The sequence below is a fragment of the Myxine glutinosa genome, chromosome 5 (assembly GCF_964187855.1).
Source record: "Myxine glutinosa chromosome 5, kmMyxGlut1.1, whole genome shotgun sequence".
NCBI lineage: Eukaryota > Metazoa > Chordata > Myxini > Myxiniformes > Myxinidae > Myxine > Myxine glutinosa.
The window spans coordinates 207272007-207292016 of record NC_136265.1 but is presented as its reverse complement, the minus strand read 5'-3'; the positions used below and the strand labels follow the sequence as shown (position 1 = coordinate 207292016).

Here is a 20010-nt window from a genome sequence, read left to right as displayed (position 1 = left end):
GGAAGCAAGATAACAGATAGAGGAGGAAGTGAAGAGAAAGCTGGAATTGATGATAGGGGTGTTCAATAGTCTGAGAAGAGATCTGTGGAGGAGAAGGGACGTGGACCTGCAAACCAAGATGAAGGCTTACAATGCATCAGTAATCTCTGTGGTGCTGTATGGGTCAGAGAGTTGAACTTGGATGAAGGAGCAGTAAAGGAGACTGATTGGTTTTGATTGTACCGTAGATGCCTCAGAATAATACTTGGGATTTGCTGGGTGCAGAGAATAACCAATGAGGAAGTGAGGATAAATACCAGAAAGAGGAAGAATAGTGAGCTGGCCGATGAGTGCTGTCTGATGTGGGCTGGGCATGTTTGCAGAATGGGGGGAGACCGGATAGCCAGGAAGGGGGAGAGATTAATGCCGGAAGGGAGGAGGCCAATAGGAAGGCCGAAGAAAATATGGAAGGATGGGATTAAAGTAATGGCGAACCAGCAAGGAATCCAACATCCGGCGATGGAGGCTCAGGATCAGAAGCTTTGGAGACGAAGGATCCACAGAGGGGACGCTGCACCGAACCGGCGGGCGCGTATTGAATGAATTAATGAATGATCTAACTGAGATTCAATTTACAAATAAAATTTGTTGGTCGCATAATTACTGGAGTGTGCCAAACTACCAACCCCTATCACGGCAACAATTTGGATTCTGCAAAGGTATTGGCACACAATGGCCTACTCTTTTTAAAAGTCATCTTGGGATATATTTAGTGTCAACATCAAAAGTGAGTGCTAGCAAACAGAACTACTAGATACATCCCTTCCGCATGGATATAAAAAACTTTTAAAATCCTTTCCAGTTCCCAGTTGTTTCCATTGATGTTCCCAGTTGTGAAACATTTCCATATTATGGTTCGTTAATAGGATACTGGTGGCATTTCAGTTTTTGAATCACCCACAGAGTATTGGTGACATTCCTAATTTCCCACTTTTGGTGGAACAAGGATTTCAGATCAGATCATGAACCACGCACTTTTCAGATCAGATCTTTATACAGAGCGTTGATGCTGCCGATGCAATTTATATTCCTGGATATGCGGCTTTGGTTATAATCCTGGACGGGTCGCCACTTTAACATGGGGGGGTCATTGCAGGAATTTGTTCATGGTGCCAGCAGTATCTCGCCTACTCTTCGTGAAGGACACTTCGGGATCATTGGCGACCACCAACTAATGTCGGGCAGAAGGGACGCCCGATTTGATGTCCATCCTAGGGGCGGCGCACACATTGATGAATCACCGTGCCTGGGAAACACCGGGATGGCAGTTTGCAGCTGGGTAGGGATTCAAACCCAGACTAGACGGCTAAAGGCGAGTGTCCATACCTCGAAGCCATCCTGCCGGTCCAAGAACTGAAAAATCAGGAAGTGCCCACTTGGCTCCTTCTTTTGCTACATTATTACGCCTGCACTCCCATAGAGTGCAGGTCATGCCCCACACACATGGAGAATCACAAATGGCCGAGGCAGCTGTGCATGCATCACATAAAAGAGCAAAAGGACGGAGGAAGCTCATGATGTTGTGAGAATTAGGTGGGGGATAAATCTCAGACCTGAGCAGAAGCCCCGATCCCAGTAAGAAACCCACCCTCCCGGTGGAGCTGCACAGATGACATTGTAAGAACATGGAGGATCGCAAAATAGATGTGGAGCACACAACAGAAAAAACAAATGTTTGCTTTTTGAAACAAAATTGAGGCTCATGATGGAGCGAGGTATCGGAGAGTAAGAGGCAACGAACTGACAGTGCGGAAACAGTCAGACGCAATAAACGAGGGAATGAATGAACAGGAAGGGAGGAGTGGAGAGGAAACACAGTGACCTGCATGTAAGAGGGTTGTGTTAGGTCAGGTTAGGGTTAATGTGAGGAGGATTGGGATTGAAGCAAAGCACCATCGCTAGGTAGAGAGGTTGGGTCGAGCCGGGTGAGTTTGATAAAGCTCAATAATTATATAATGCTGTATTAAGTAATAACGGGTTCGAGTGCGAAGAGGCTGTTGGATTTTCCAATGGAGTGTCACAGCACACAATGATTCCTTTCCCAATTTCCCACGTAAGGTGGTGGTTAGGCTGGGCCAAATCAGGGGTGATTTTCAATTTTTCATACTACAAGGTTGTAATTTACCTAAAAGTTGTGGCTGGTAACAGAAACAAAACCATGAAATTTTTTTTCAAAAATATTGACGTCTTACGGTAAAACAGCCCGTTACCATAGCAACCGTTAGACGACTCAAAAAATCCTTAAAATCGATGATTTCTCAGGCTGTGTGTGACCCCCAGAGTTGATTCTGGTACCAAAAGATTCAGAATTGAAAGCCAAGGATGATTGGATAGCTTAACAATGTCTGTGACACAATTCAATACAACTTTTATCCCAAAAACTCATTTTTATCTCAAATTTAAGGCATTTGTTTGAAAAAAAAATGAAAATTTTGCTTTTTAATCATAGGATAATCATTAATCAGAGCTATAGTCAAATTAAATGTACTTTAAATTAACTTTTGTCATTGATTAAGCTTTTTTGTCTCAAATTTAAGGTCTGACATTGAACATTGATAACAAAATAAAAAACCTAGTCCCAATTGTAATCAATGGAGGCCAATGACTTCTTAGTCACAACCTCAGTGGATGTTGCCAGTCCATGCAGCTTCTCCCTGACGCCCTTCACAACCCTGTATAGAGCCTGGAGCTGCGCCTCAGATTTGGGGGCCTTGTTAGTGTTCAAATCTATGGTGAGTCCAAGTGTCCGCTCTGCTGCGTCATTGACAACTGGGAGTTTGGCCACAACTTCCTTGCCATGACGATAGCTGTCTGAGGTGGGCCACTGTGCAACGGGGAGCTTCACAAAACTGGAGTCAATACCCAAGAGTTCAAACATGCTCCAAGAGTCGTAACCAACAAAGTCTTTGAGGGCTTTACTCCCCAATTGCTGTGAGGCTGGCATCTCCTGTATCATGTTATGTGCAGTCCCATGGTACCTGAGCATAGCCCTTCTCATAGTCTGCTTGTCAGATGACGTTCTGTCCGAGAAGAGTGCCAAAGAGACCAATCTCTCTGAGAGGTACCACAAATGGTTTTGTAGCTTCTCTCGGGCCACAGTCACAAAGGACAGAAATTTGGCAGGCCACTTTGTTGGATTCTTTGCGATACTGGCCTCAGCCTTGAGGAGGTTCTTCATCAGGTACATGTCGTTAGATGGTGCATCTGCAGCACTGGTACATGTCAACCACGCTTTAGTGTAGAAGACCGACATGAATGCAGCGAGACTGGTTATGTCTTCCAGCTCTTCGGGTGTGTAGATATCTCCCAGCTGCTGACGGAAGAGTGCCACCTTTATAGTGTATAAAGTCTTGCTCATCCAACGGGCGTGGTGGAATGCCCCAGGAGCTTTGATAGTGATGGTCCTCATACCATCAGGGACAGTCCCTCCAAGAAACAGCAGTGTGAGGTGTGCCAGCTCCAGGTAGTCGTGTCGAAGAGTCTCCTTTGTGCTATTGTCCATCCACGTCTGAAGGAAGGTGATGGTGGCATGTACATGGCCAGCCAGCTCTCTCTGTTGAGCAGACACCTCGACCAATGTGTAGTTTCCCTGGTCCAATTCACTCCAAGTGTTGAGCAGTCGCTTGAACAGCTGTTCATTAGGTCCTGCGGTGGGGCCATACACTATTGAGCAAGACGCCCCTCCAACCAATTCGTGGATGTGGTGCCGACACGCCAGTTGCAGAAGACTCCTGCCAAACTCAGTCTCCAGTCTTACTACGACTCCACTCTTGACCCCAGAGTTCACTGCCGTTGTATCGAAGACAAGAGCGCCTATCCTTGATGTGTGCAAGAGCGCCTTGAACGCCCTGATGAATGGTTACAGTAACAACCGAAAGCAGGCATTAAAATTAATGATTGTAAGCTGCTTTTGTTAACTTTTTTTTATTGAAATGAAGATGGCCAAATTTAAACAACGTTATAACAGTTATAAAAACTGGACAATACAAGGTTGTAAAAGACAATTTAAAGTAAATTTAATCTGATTAATGGTTATCCTATGATTAAAAAGCAAAATTTTCAATTTTTTTCCATAAATATGCTTGAAATTTCAGACAAAAATCAGTTTTTTGGATAAAAGTGGTATTGAATTGTGTCACAGACATTGTTAAGCTATCCAATCATCCTTGGCTTTCAATTCTGCATCTTTTGGTACCAGAATCAACTCTGGGGGTCAAACACAGCTTGAGAAATCGTCAATTTAGGCATTTTTTGAGTCGTCTGTAACTGTTGCTATGGTAACGGGCTGTCTGACCGTAAAACGTCAATATTTTTGAATTTTTTTTTCATGATTTTGTTCCTGATACTCACTCACAACTTTTAGGTAAATTACATTGAATTAGGAAAATCACCTCCGATTTGGCCCAGCCTAGTGGTGGTGGTTTCCGGTGGTTCGCAAAATGTGTTGGCAGGAGCTTTTGCTAGAACCCCAAACTGTTTGCTTTTGGCTTTGCGGCGGTGGGATGCTGACCTAGAACCTTCTTTACCCGCAGGGAATGTTGTGTTATATTCATGGTAAACTCTTTGGTACCTGCAGGACATAGTTGCATGCCAATCATATAAATGTTACATATAAGGAGGAATCAAAGGTTTCCCCCCCAAACCCTAAGGCCTAAGAGAATGCTCCTGTGCAGTGAAACCTGGCACTTTTCAACATACGAGGGTAGTTCAAGATTGGCGTAAATCAACATACGTCGGGGTTGATGAAGGGTGTTCATTCGCAAGGTATTCTCCTGCTACCTGTTGTTGTTGTGTTGATGTGGTATGGAACAGACATTACGGGTACGCAGGAATTTCATGACACCTGCTTTGATTTCTTCATAATCACTTCCGCCACCAAAGGTGTACGGAGGTTGTTTTCACCTATCTCTGTTTGTCTGTGAGCAGGATATCTCAAAAGGTTATGGACGGATTTGGACGAAACCTGATGGATATGTTGGGTGTGTGACAAGGACGAATTGATTCGATTTTGGTGAAGATCCAGATCCGGATAGCAGAATTTTTAATTTATTTTTCAAGTGATTCTTCACCATTGAGAGATAGGGCCAAATATGATATATAGCATGATCTTTCAAAACGTTTTGGACGGATTATGGGCAAAACTAGGTGAATGAGTTGGGTAGGTGACAAGAACGAGCCAATTCAATCTTGTTTCAGGTCCAGATCCAGATTATCTGTGGGATAACATTTTCATAACCTGTTCAGCCTGGTGTAGGTATGTGCTCCACCGAGTGCCCGTTGTAGTTTGTAAGTGCAATGCCGCCCAGATGTTCTTTGAGCGATCCAACAAGATGAAAATCTTAAGGTTATAAATCTGGACCGTATGGGGGATGATTCGGAGCTTCCCAATCCATCTCCACTGGATTACCCAGGTCCTTTGAAGTCCGGTAGAGTTAGAGGTCCAGAGGTCCTTTGGTGGACAACGTATTGAAATTCAAGTAAGAGGGAATGATTGTTCTCAACAATGGCATCCAATTCTGTGATCTTACGTGTAGTAATCTGGCGATTCTCCAAAATTCCATGTTGGACACGTTTGATGTTTGCTCGAGCGATGGTCGTTGGTGGCATGTGAGAATGCTCAAGATCGCTCACCAACTCACAGGCCTTTTTGAACTCGCTCCACCATTTACATTTTAAACGAACATCTCCTTTAAAGGCATCCATCACCAAATTGTGCAGACGGTTTCATGTGAAATCCACCTTGTTTGATGTTCCCCGATTCACGAGGATACCTCATGATAAATGACACACCTCCGTTTCTCAGCATATGTTAATAAGTTGGCCGCCATTGTGGTTTTAAACAAAATGTTTTCACCAGTGTTGATTGATGTTATTACCTCCGTCAGCGGAGGTAGAGGAGGTTATTTTTTCACCCCAGTCTGTCTGTCTGTTTGTCTGTCTGTGAACAGGATATCTCAAAAAGTTATGGACGAATTCGCACATTAATTTGTCGACAGGTTTTCGATTTTGGTGAAGATCCGAATCTGGATCCGGATCAGAGAATTTTTTTTACACCATTCAGCGGGCGGGCCAAAAATGATATCGAGCACGATAGCTATAAAAGCTTTGGACAGATTTTTACAAAACTTGGTGGACAGGTTGGGTGTGTGACGAGGAATAATTGATTTGACTCTGGTGAAAATCCAGATCCGGATCCGAGAGTTTTTTTAATTTTTATAAGCGATTATTTACCATTGAAAGATGTGGCCAAAAACGATATATAGCACGATATTTCGATATTTACAAAACTTGGTGAAGGAGTTGGGTAGGATCAAGAACAAACCGATTGCCGTAGATTTTGGTTCATGCTGGATCCAGATCCGGCCTATCGTGGGATACAAATCCTTAAACTGCTCGGCCTGGCGGAGGTATGCGCTCTACTGAGTGCCGTTCTAGGTTACTGCTTAATTTTGCTGGGGGTAGAAGTTATAATTGCAAAACGATTCAACAATTGTGCAAAAATTTTGCAAAAATTTCAAATTTTGCAATAATTGGCAAAATAATTGCAAATAATTGCCAAAAATTAACAATTTTGCAAAAATTTCAAATTTTGCAATAATTGCCAAAATAATTGCAAATTGCAAATAATTGCCAACAATTTCAACAATTTTGCAAAAATTTTGCAAAAATTTCAAATTTTGCAATAATTGCCAAAATAATTGCAAATAATTGCAAAAAATTTCAACAATTTTGCAAAAATTTTGCAATAATTGCCAAAATAATTGCAAATTGCCAAAAATTTCAACAATTTTGCAAACATTTTGCAAAAATTTTGCAATAATTGCCAAAATAATTGCAAAAAATTTCAAAAATTTTGCAAAAATTTTGCAATAATTGCCAAAATAATTGCAAATTGCAAAAAATTTCAACAATTTTGCAAAAATTTTGCAAAGATTTTGCAATAATTGCCAAAATAATTGCAAATAATTGCAAAAAATTTCAACTATTTTGCAAAAATTTTCAAATTTTGCAATAATTGCCAAAATAATTGCAAATTGCCAAAAATTTCAAATTTTGCAAAAATTGGCAAAATAATTGCAAATAATTGCCAAAAATTAACAATTTTGCAAAAATTTCAAATTTTGCAATAATTGCCAAAATAATTGCAAATTGCAAATAATTGCCAACAATTTCAACAATTTTGCAAAATTTTGCAAAAATTTCAAATTTTGCAATAATTGCCAAAATAATTGCAAATAATTGCAAAAAATTTCAACAATTTTGCAAAAATTTTGCAATAATTGCCAAAATAATTGCAAATTGCCAAAAATTTCAACAATTTTGCAAACATTTTGCAAAAATTTTGCAATAATTGCCAAAATAATTGCAAATAATTGCAAAAAATTTCAACAATTTTGCAAAAATTTTGCAATAATTGCCAAAATAATTGCAAATTGCAAAAAATTTCAACAATTTTGCAAAAATTTTGCAAAGATTTTGCAATAATTGCCAAAATAATTGCAAATAATTGCAAAAAATTTCAACTATTTTGCAAAAATTTCAAATTTTGCAATAATTGCCAAAATAATTGCAAATTGCAAAAAATTTCAACAATTTTGCAAAAATTTCAAATTTTGCAATAATTTCAAATTTTGCAATAATTGCCAAAATAATTGCAAATTGCAAATAGTTGCAAAACATTTCAACATGAAACGACTTTTTGTGTTACCTTCCACAAAATCCGTGTCAACCACGCACCGCCCTCACGGATTGCATGTCATCAGTGTCACTAAATTTCCCCATTGGTGGGTGGATTCCCTGATGCCATTGGAACACGTCATCATGTTTTTGGCTCTGAAACGTTTTGAGAAGAGGGGAAAACTTTTTGACTCACCTCTCAGAGCACTGTTTACAGCAAATAAATAAGGCTTAACTTGTCCATAGCACAGCCGGCTTGACAATCTGTTACTACAGTTCAAACAAAAGCACTGGGTGTGAGGAAAGGTGCACAGCACACAACACACACACCTCTTGCTTTCGAAATAGGTACTTATAGATGGCTACTTACCTCCCAGGTCATTTTCTGACGTTGACGTGCGTGGACGAATGCAAAAGGTAACATATTGTGCGCTTGTCCTTCGTGTAAAACATGAAGTCATTCATGAATGGGCTTTATGCATCGGAGGAAAAAGAAATTCAAATTGAACAAGCATGAAGGAACATGTGTGAAAAATTAGGGTACAGTGGTCCTTTCAGCAAAACAGTTTACAAACCAAGTGGAGTTAACTTCTTTATGGAGTAGTACCGGTTAAGAGCTGGCAGGATAGCAGTGGTAGGGACAGGGTACTCGCCTTCGATACGTTCATTGTGGGTTCGATTTTCGACATTACCATAAGCCATCTCATTGGTGCTTGACAGGCAATGCGTGGAATGGTCTCCCCGAAAAGGTGGAGGCAGTGGAGGCAGTGGATGCAGTGGAGGTAGTAGAGGCAGTGGAGGCAGTGGATAGGTTTATGGGGATATGTGAAGGACGTGTAGGTAGCTTGTGTGCGGATGGGTGATGGATACCGAATGGCCTCCTACTTTGCCAAACTTCTTTGTGTATCCTTGTGTGTGCTGGTGGATGTTAAATATCCCGGAGTGTCTTTCACAAGAGTAAGCAATTGTTGGCCGGCACATGGCAAAATTCCAAATTCCTGCCATAATCTGTCACCTGTCGCAGCACCGGAACCTTGCTGTAGGTGTAGGATTTACTACAAAGACTCATCTTACCTACCCTCATCTTACGTACAAGGGGTTATGCTGGGAGTTTGGGTGGTTTGCCATTGCTTTCGCAGCAGTCAAGGCAAGAATTTAGAATTTTGTTCAGGATGTCATCTTAGCCAGGTGTTGCCTTAGCGGTTAGGGTGCAGGCTTGGGATCCTCGGAATGCTGGGTTACCTGGTGTTGCCTTAGCGGTTAGGGTGCAGGCTTGGGATCCTATGATCCTGGGTTACCTGGTGTTGGCTTAGCGGTTAGGGTGCAGGCTTGGGATCCTCGGATCCTGGGTTTGAATCCCGGTCGATCGCTGAATTAACGCCAGGTGGGTTGACTCAGCCTGTCATCCTTCCGAGGTCGGCAAATCGAGTACCAGCTTGCTGGGATGAATGATCCCGGTGTGTACCCCGGTTTATAATAGGTACACCGTATCCCTGCGCGTCGTAAGAGGCGACTAAGGGTTGGCGTCAGGAAGGGCATCCAGCCATAAAAACATTGCCTCAAGCAGGTAACCATGAGGTCATGGGGCCCGCAAGGCTAACCCCCGCTCCAGCGGGGAAAATGGCCTTAGAACGATCATTCATTCATTCATATACTCATCTTACCTCCCAGATAGTACAACGACAGGTGTGCGTGACAGCACTTGTGGAACGAGTACTAATATTCCCTTCTCGGAGAAAGGCCAAGGCTTAGCAGCAGGAAGTGATCCTAACATGGCATACGGGTACAATTTACATTCGTAAAGCATTTTAACTCATCTCACCCGTACCTGACTGCATTCATGTCCACCATTTGTGGTGGCAAAACAACATGTTGGAAGTCCGTGTCATCCTCCAAACCTGGAAACCATGGTTACAATGGAAGAGTGTTGTCATGAATTACCCGTACCTTCTGTTGCTGGGGTAGAAGTGGAGCATAAGGAGATGCACTTGACCCACAACGATGCCAACATAATGGGATGTAATGCAGCCTTTTACACAGCGAATAAGAGTAAGTCAATGCCAGGTAAATAGTCTCAAGAGAGTTAATGCAATGTCTGGCAGCCGACACAATAAGCCTTCATCATTAAAATCATTAACAAAATGGCGTTCTCAATTTCAATGTAAAATGATGTTACTCCCTTGTGATTGTAACTTTTGATTCGTCTCCGACTTCCCAGGTTCCGGATCGATTCTTGGAGGTCGGTGAGATTACCCTGCGCGAGTTCTTCCTTGCGTTGCAGGCCGGAAAGGACGTGGACCCCTCGTGGAAGAAGGCCATCTACAAGGTCATCTGCAAACTGGACGATGACCTTCCAGAGGTGTTTCGCTTTCCGGGTTGTCCACGCGGATACCACTCGGACTGACCGTTAGTCGCGCCGGCTGCGGGCAGACAATCATGTGGGAGAATATAGGGGTAGGGGGGAAAGTAACATTGGAAGGAGGAATTCCTAGACCCTTCCTCTGACGATCACAACAATCGATCCGATTCTTCGTTCAAGCGCATGTTTTCTACCGGCACAAATTAAATATATGTCCATTGTTTCTTGAATACCTTTACCTGCAAAGCTCCATAGTGAGAAGCTTATAACTGGGTGCCCTCTCGTATCTCCATCCCTGAGTTTTCAGATATAAAAAGGTTATCTGTTTGTAACGTGGTAGAGAATAATTACTTATAATTTAACAACACTAAATATTACGAGAAGAGGTGTGAGCGGGTCGGTCTGTTTCAATTTATGTGAATATTTACCCTCACCAGAGGAGAGGCTATTGCATTTCAGTCCGTTTGTTTGTTTGTTTGTTTGTCCGCACAGAATAAATATGATTTTCTCTGCAACCGTTGGTCCGATTGACAGGAAATTTTCATCATGGGTGCAACTCCACCCGTAGAATTTTTAAATAATAATTATGACGTCATAGGTCACGTGGTTCTGACGCCATCTCGAAAAAACCGAAAACTTTTGCACCTGTATATCTCCGAAAGTGCTGAACAGAAAAAATTGAGACATGGCTCATTGTAAAGAACTCTCCATAGGGAATAAAATATGTTAATGATGATGTCATAGGTGCCTCCATTATGACGTCATAATTCGACAAGTACAAAACGTCATCTGATCAAGATGAAATTTCTTGAGCATAATCTAGGAATAAAGTAGTTTAGAAAAAAAATAATGACGTCTTCGGTCACGTGGTTCGGCCGCCATATTTGTTTGAACACAAAAGCCTTAAAAACCACTGAAAATACATCCTGGTGAGGGTTTGCAATCTCTGATTGCTCTTTTTCTTGTTATATATGTATTTGTCTAATGACAATTCGAATCAGCACATGATGTAGATAAAATAACGGGCTACCAAAAATTCATTCCAAACAATGACATTATTCCCTTATTTAGAAAACATTTATGAGTTGTACAAACGAGGCTCAATTACACACCGAAACACCACTCCGAAGAATACGGACGCACGGAACACACAATTGTTATTCCAGGGGGAAAAATCGGCCTTCAGGATGAGTGCAAGGGGCACAACAAAGAATTTTTTTATTTTTTATTTTTTTTGTATACTGAATCGAGGCTCGTGAAAGAGATGACATTTACTTCACAAATAAATCAACCAGACAAACAAAATACACAAAAGGAGGGAGCGGAAGACAAGATGGGGAGAGAAGGGGAAGCACACAAACACTTGAGAGCACACAACATTTGAGAGCGGGGAGATGTGTGGGAGGGAGAGGGCTTGGGGGGAGGAGGCGTGGGAAGGGGCGGGGGGGTGGGAGAAGTATAAAACACAAGGACAACAAGGACTTCCAGGACAGAAGTTGGTATTTCAAAAAAGTGGAATTGGGGTGAAATTAGCGGGGGTAGAAAAGATCAAGGTTTTGGATGGGGGAAGATAAGAGATGGTGGTGAACAGCTGTTTTAAAGACCTGGAGGGAGGAGTGGGATTGAAGAGAGTGAGGGAGTTTGTTCCAGAGGCGGGAGAAAAGAGGAATGAAGGAGTGAAGGTGAGCAGAGAGTCTTGATTTTGGCAGTTTAACCATAAGAGGGTTGCAGGCAGATCTTGTGCGACCTGTAGGAATATTTGCGGGACAGAGCCCAGTGAGAGCTGGGGGGGCAAGGCCAGAGAGGAGTCGGTAGAAGACGGAAAGACCACCAACCTGCCTGCGGTGAGTGAGTGAGAGGCCCTTGGAGTTAGCTTCATTGCAGGAGATTCCAATGATTCTGAATGCTTTGGTTTCAACAGCGTGAAGACGAGCTAGGTGTGAGGCAGGAGCACCAGCCCAGAGGGGAGAGAAGTATTCCATTGAGCTGCGGATGAAAGCCTTGTATGTGGTGAGGAGCTCAGGTGTGCCAAGGAAGGACTTCGCATGACGGAGGATGCCCAGTCGGCGACTGGCTTTGGAGGCCAGATTTGAAATGTGGTTTTCCCAGGAAAGATCATGGCAGATAGTGAGACCCAAAAGCTTGAGTGACAGAACTTCTTGGAGAGGATTATTCAGAAAGTGGATGGGAGGGTTGTCCAGTCGGTCTTTTCGGAGAGACATCGTAAGAGTGTGAGATTTGTCAGGATTGAAAGACATGTTCCACTTGTTTGCCCAGTCTGTGATTTTGTCCAGGTCTGCAGAGAGTGAGGAGGCTGCAGACTGCCGATCTGAGGGATGAAGAATGGAGCGACAGAGAGTAGAGTCATCAGCAAAGAGATAGAGAGGATTTTCAAGAGAGTCAGAGAGATCATTGATGAAGACCAGAAAAAGCACAGGGCCCAGAACACTGCCTTGGGGAACTCCAGCCTGAACAGGAAGAGGAGATGAGAGAAACTCATTCAGGGCCACACGTTGACAACGACTAGAGAGGAATTCCGCCAGCCATGCGTGGAGATTTCCATGGATACCAAAAGAGGAGAGTTTGGTGAGCAGAGCGGGGTGCCAGACCGTATCGAAGGCACGTGATATGTCAAGGGAGACAGCTCTAATTTCCTGTTTGGCATTGAGGACCTCCATCCATTGTTGAGAAAGCAGAAGCAGCATGTCCAGAGTAGAGTGACCAGGTCTGAAACCAAATTGATGATCAGAGATCAAGCCATTGGAGAAGAGGAAAGATTTCATATCTGAAGCAATGATGGATTCCATGACTTTGCTGATAATTGGGAGAAGGCTGATTGGTCTGTAGTTGCTGGGATCTGTTTTTGCACCTTTTTTGTGCAAAGCGGTGATGTTGGCAGATTTCCAAGCAGATGGCAGATGACCTTGAGCAAAAGAGAGGGTGAAGAGAACAGAGAGAGGGAGTGAAAGAGCGGAAGAACAGGATTTTAGGACCCGTGGGCTGATGCCGTCAGGTCCAGTTGCAGAATCAGAGTCGAGGGTTGACAGAAACTTTTCCACCTTGTCAGGAGGAAAGGACACAGAATCCAGGAGCAGCTGGGTACGACTGGGTACGGTGGGTACAGAGAGGGATGGGTTTGGGACTTGGCATTCAGCTTTTTCATGTGCGGAGTCAGCCGTGTGGCCGTTTGAGGTGAGGGAGGGGATGGAGGGGGAACAAACGCCAGAAACAGATTTGACCAGACGCCACCAGGATTTGGAAGAGGGAGGCAGATAAGAGAGTTCGGTCTTGAGAACGGAGAGATATTGTTTCCTGGCTCTCCTGAGGGTGGACACACACTTGTTTCGGGCTTTGTGAAAGGAAATGAGATTTCCTTCCGTTGGATTTGCTTTACAGGAGACGAAAGCAAGTTGTTTCTGGGCAATAGCCTCACCACAAGATTCCGTGTACCATGGACGGGAGGAAGGGTATGACAACTGAAGACGAGATGGGATAAATCTGTGCATGAGAGAGAGCAATTTACTTTTGAAGAATTCCCAGGATGAGTTGATGTCAGAGGCGGTAGAGATGGGAGACCAGTCCAGATGATTGATGGCTGCTTGAAGACCGTGCCAGTTGGCCTGAGTGAAATGCCAGACTCGTCGACGCTGAGCAGGCTCCCTGAGAATGGTCAGAGAGATGTCCACTTTAACAAGCACATGATCAGATGAGCCGATTGGAGCAGAAGAAGAGCAGCAGACATTTTCAGGGAAGTTAGTCATAACCAAGTCCAGAAGAGAAGATGCTCCGTTGACTGAGATCCGGGTCGGGAAATTGACAGATTGTGTCAGTCCCAGTGAGTCACAGAAGTCCTTTGCTGAAGAGCCATGGCTGGTGAGAGAGGTACCCACACCCAGCCAACTGGCATGGTGACAATTGAAATCACCACATATGAGGAAGAGAGAGTTGGGATGGGTAGATAGAAGTTGGTCCATATTATCAGACAGCGAGATGTATACACAAAGAATTAAGTTAAGCACCCCCCCCCGTTTTTTTACAACCTCGCACATTACAAGTTTGTTGTCGTCAAAACAGTGTAATATACCCATGTTATTGCTATATTTTCTGGAGAAGTGATATTATGGTCACATAAAAACATAACAATCATGCCGTTTTCAATATTTTATTCTGAATAATTTAAGGTGAAATTTTTTGGGAATTTTAGGCATATTTTCACCTCAATTTAAGTATGGAGCTATAGGTCCATCACGGACAGTGTGGATGACGTTTATGTTTTCTAACGTACAGTCATTGTTCTGAGAAGACGTCTAGCGATCTTTGCGTCAATAACGTGTGTAGGACCCACGTGATCGGATCACTGACTCAACCCTACGTCTCATAGACCCTGTAAGCCGTCGTATGCGTTGCTGTGGCAGGTTGTTCCATTCCCGATGTAATGCACGTTCGGGACATGTTGGGACGACAAATTGCGAAGATGGTCCCTCCAATAGCCAATCTGGATGAATTGGAACGTGCATTACATCGGGAATGGAACAACCTGCCACAGCAACGCATACGACGGCTTACAGGGTCTATGAGACGTAGGGTTGAGTCAGTGATCCGATCACGTGGGTCCTACACACGTTATTGACGCAAAGATCGCTAGAGGTCTTCTCAGAACAATGACTGTACGTTAGAAAACATAAACGTCATCCACACTGTCCGTGATGGACCTATAGCTCCATACTTAAATTGAGGTGAAAATATGCCTAAAATTCCCAAAAAAATTCACCTTAAATTATTCAGAATAAAATATTGAAAACGGCATGATTGTTATGTTTTTATGTGACCATAATATCCCTTCTCCAGAAAATATAGCAATAACATGGGTATATTACACTGTTTTGACGACAACAAACTTGTAATGTGCGAGGTTGTAAAAAAACGGGGGGGGGGTGCTTAACTTAATTATTTGTGTATAGATGGAGTCATCACTGTTTGGTGGACGGTACAACACACATATGAACAAAAGGTGGGAGCGAAGGGGAAGCCGTAGCCAGAGGTATTCCTGGGGGTGAGGTGGAGAGAGGGCAGTGCAGGGCGAGTGAGGAAGAGAGTTTTTGATAAAGATAGCAACCCCACCTCCAGGACGAGCCACGGGTCCTAAAATCATGTTCTTCTGCTCTTTCACTCCCTCTTTCTGTTCTCTTCACCCTCTCTTTTGCTCAAGGTCATCTGCCATCTGCTTGGAAATCAGCCAACATCACTGCTTTGCACAAAAAAGGTGCAAAAACAGATCCCAGCAACTACAGACCAATCAGCCTTCTCCCAATTATCAGCAAAGTCATGGAATCCATCATTGCTTCAGATATGAAATCTTTCCTCTTCTCCAATGGCTTGATCTCTGATCATCAATTTGGTTTCAGACCTGGTCACTCTACTCTGGACATGCTGCTTCTGCTTTCTCAACAATGGATGGAGGTCCTCAACGCCAAACAGGAAATTAGAGCTGTCTCCCTTGACATTTCACGTGCCTTCGATACGGTCTGGCACCCTGCTCTGCTCACCAAACTCTCCTCCTTTGGTATCCATGGAAATCTCCACGCATGGCTGGCGGACTTCCTCTCTGGTCGTAGTCAACGTGTGGCCCTGAATGGGTTTCTCTCATCTCCTCTTCCTGTTCAGGCTGGAGTTCCCCAAGGTAGTGTTCTGGGCCCTGTGCTTTTTCTGGTCTTCATCAATGATCTCTCTGACTCTCTTGAAAATCCTCTCTATCTCTTTGCTGACGACTCTACTCTCTGTCGCTCCATTCCTCATCCCTCAGATTGGCAGTCTGCAGCCTCCTCACTCTCTGCAGACCTGGACAAAATCACAGACTGGGCAAACAAATGGAACATGTCTTTCAATCCTGATAAATCTCACACTCTTACGATGTCTCTCCGAAAAGATCGACTGGAAAACCCTCCCATCCACTTTCTGAATAATCCTCTCCAAGAAGTTCTGTCACTCAAGCTTTTGGGTTTCACTATTTGCCATGATCTTTCCTGGGAAAACCACATTTCAAATCTGGCCTCCAAACCCAGTCGCCGACTGGGCATCCTCCGTCGTGCGAAGTCCTTCCTTGGCACACCTGAGCTCCTCACCACATACAAGGCTTTCATCCGCAGCTCTATGGAATACTGCTCTCCCCTCTGGTCTGGTGCTCCTGCCTCACACCTAGCCCGTCTTCACGCTGTTGAAACCAAAGCGTTCAGAATCATTGGAATCTCCCGCGATGAAGCTAACTCCAAGGGCCTTTCACTCACTCACCGCAGGCAGGTTGGTGGTCTTTCCGTCTTCTACCGACTCCTCTCTGGCCTTGCCCCCCCAGCCCTCTCTGGGCTCTGTCCCCCAAATATTCCTACAGGTCGCACAAGATCTGCCTGCAACCCTCTTATGGTTAAACTGCCAAAATCAAGACTTTCTGCTCACCTTCACTCCTTCATTCCTCTTTTCTCCCGCCTCTGGAACAAACTCCCTCACTCTCTTCAATCCCACTGCACCCTCCAGGTCTTTAAAACAGCTGTTCACCACCATCTCTTATCCTCCCCCATCCAAAACCTTGATCTTTTCTACCCCCGCTAATTTCGGTCCCCTTGTGTTTTATACCTCTCCCCCCCGCCCTCCCCCTCCCACGCCTCCTGCCCCCAAGCCCTCTCCCCCCCACACTTCTCCCTGCTCTCAAATGTTGTGGTTGTGTGCTTCCCCTTCTCTCCCCATCTTGTCTTCCGCTCCCTCTTTTTGTGTGTTTTGTTTGTCTGGTTGATTTGTTTGTGAAATAAATGTTAGCTCTTTCACGAGCCTCGATTCAGTATACAAAAAAAAAAGAAAAAAGAGAGAAAAAAAAAAAAGGTCTATCATACCGGAGGAAGGGAGTAACCTGGGAGAGATACCAAGGAATCAGAGACATCATGAAGGAGGAAAGTTTCTGTTGAGCAGATCACGTCTGGTTTGTCAGAAGCAACCTGTATGGAGAATGTAGAAGGAATTCAAAATGGACAGGAACAGAAATAGTGATATAGATGATATAAAGCGAAATTGTCACTCAAACATGATTCCACACTTTTTAACTCCGTCACCGAAGGTGGAGGTTGTGTTTTCACCTCGGTCTGTTTGTCTGCTTGTCTATGAACAGAATATCTCAAAAAGTTGTGGACAGATTCGGATGAAATTTGGCCGAGATGTAGTGTATGTGACAAGGACGAAATGATTAGATTTTTTTGAAGATCCGGATCCGGATACTAGGATTTTAAAGAGATTCTTCACCATTGAGAGACGGGTCCAAAAACAATAAAAAGCACGATATCTCAAAAAGTTATGGACGGATTCAGACAAAACTAGGTGTATGTATGAGTGTTGAGTTGAGTTGGTTAGGTGACGAGACCAAGCAGATTCGCTTTTGGTTCAGGTCCGAATCCAGATCCGGCCCAGCAGTGGGATACAAAACATAAACCGCTCAGCCTGGCGGAGGTTTGCGCTCTACCGAGTGACGTTCTAGTTCAACCAGGGACGCCATTCTTTTCCATGTGGCACTAATCACAATTTCATTTTTGATATTCACACTTTTCATAGTCTGCTTACCCACTTAAAGTGGACCATTAATCACAGAAGATTTATTATTTAAAATATTAATTCAAAATTATTTATGCTATTTCTGTCTTTTCAGCTGCAATCCAATGTGTCTTATAAGGTGTGCTTAGGCAATGAATCATATGGTCATGATCACACATTCTAATTCACGGTGTTTGTTTCACGAAGTCCAAGATCAGAGGGAATTTAAAAAAAAAATTTTTTTTTTTTTTTGAGATTTTGTCTTTGAAGTCGTTGGGTTGTTGTCGACCGATAGGATTGCTCCCGCATCGTGCAGATTTAACGCACTTTAGTTTTTTCTTTGGGGAAACCTGAAATCAGTGGTTTATAGCACGACTGTTGACGGTATGAAGTATTAAATCAGAAATTAATTTGCTAAAATCGATGTGTCAATGTTAAGAAACCTTCAAACAAACCTACAAACAAGGATTGATGTGTGTATACATGACAGTGTCTCGGAACTTGAGCAATTACGAAAGTAAAATTTAAAATTAAATATCCCAATGATTCCCGACTTTCGGAACATCCTATATGATGTCACATGTGCCTGCATTTGTTGCAAACTTTGCACAGAGCTTACACAGCCTTGAGCACGAGGTAACTGGGCTTACACACCCTTGAGCACTGGGTAACTGGGCTTACACACCCTTGATCACTAGGTAACTGGGCTTACATGCCCTTGAGCACTGGGTAACTGGGCTTACACACCCTTGATCACTAGGTAACTGGGCTTACATGCCCTTGAGCACGGGATAACTGGGCTTACACACCCTTGAGCACTGGGTAACTGGGCTTACACACCCTTGAGCACTAGGTAACTGGGCTTACATGCCCTTGAGCACTGGGTAACTGGGCTTACACACCCTTGATCACTAGGTAACTGGGCTTACACAGCCTTGAGCACGAGGTAACTGGGCTTACACACCCTTGAGCACTGGGTAACTGGGCTTACACACCCTTGATCACTAGGTAACTGGGCTTACATGCCCTTGAGCACAGGATAACTGGGCTTACACACCATTGAGCACGGGGTAACTGGGCTTACACATCCTTGAGCACAAGGTAACTGGGCTTACACATCCTTGATCACTAGGTAACTGGGCTTACACACCCTTGATCACTAGGTAACTGGGCTTACACACCCTTGAGCACTATGTAACTGGGCTTATAAACCCTTGAGCACAAGGTAACTGGGCTTACTCACCCTTGAACACTAGGCTAACTGGGATGTAACGATTGTGCAGAGCATGTCACAAGGTGTGGAGAACCTTTGCATCCGATGTATGGTGACGAGTTAAGATTATGAGGCCAAGTTAAGACTTACTCCTATGATATTTTTGTTTGTTGTGTCACTCGTTTATCATGCTTGCAACCTTAGTGTGTGGTCCTCCTGCACTTATGATCCGACTCCTTTACCTTTTTCCCCTGGAAAATACATTGCTTAGATACGAGGGATGTTCAAAATGTTGGAGATACTTGCAATGGTCCAAAACACACCAAGTTATTCTGTTTCACCCGATAAGACTACTACTACTACTACTATTACTACTACTGCTGCTACTGCTGCTACTGCTACTACTACTACTACTACTACTACTACTATTACTGCTACTACTACTACTACTACTACTACTACTACTACTATTACTACTACTACTACTACGACTACATCATATTTAACGGCCACAATTTCTACCGCCCTCATGTTAGGTTGGCCAAGGAAGGTTCTTGCCGATTTGGGCATTAATTTATTATTTGTTCATGGTACCGGAGATAACTCGCCCACTTTACGGCAGACGGGAAGCCCAATTAACGTCCATCTGCAGGATGTGATGCAAGCACCAGGATGGCGGTTGCCCACTCCTCCATGCAGGATTCTTTCAGCTGTGCGATGTTTGAGGGATTTCTTGCATGCACAGCTCGTTTCAAATCCCCCCACAACATCTCGATGGGATTTAGATCCGGGCTTTGACTTGGCCATTCCAGAACCCTCCATTTCTTTCTTTTCAGCCATTCCTTGGTGGATTTACTGGTATGTTTAGGGTCATTGTCATGTTGCAAGGTCCACCTTCGGTTGAGCTTCAACTTTCCGACAGATGGCCTCACATTATCCTCAAGCACCCTCTGGTACAATGAAGAATTCATAGTGGATTCTATGATGGTGAGCTGCCCAGGCCCTGATGCAGCAAAGCTGCCCCAAACCATAATATTTCCACCACCATGCTTTACAGTTGGTATCAGGTTCTTGTGGTCAAATGCTGTCTTTGGTTTTCGCCAAACATGTCTTCTGGTACTGTGGCCAAATAGCTCTACCATTAACTCATCTG

General features: G+C 43.7%; 1 protein-coding gene across 1 annotated transcript in view; it reads left to right on the top strand.

Annotated features, from left to right (window-relative positions):
* The window catches only part of LOC137426454 (uncharacterized), a 147181-nt gene extending 136591 nt beyond the window's left edge, over nucleotides 1–10590 (top strand). Inside the window, exon 5 of the mRNA XM_068115002.2 lies at nucleotides 9935–10590. Within this exon, the coding sequence (XP_067971103.1) occupies nucleotides 9935–10120 (186 nt within the window). The 3' untranslated portion in view covers nucleotides 10121–10590. The remainder of the gene's footprint in view (nucleotides 1–9934) is intronic.
* The last annotated feature ends 9420 nt before the right edge of the window (nucleotides 10591–20010 follow it).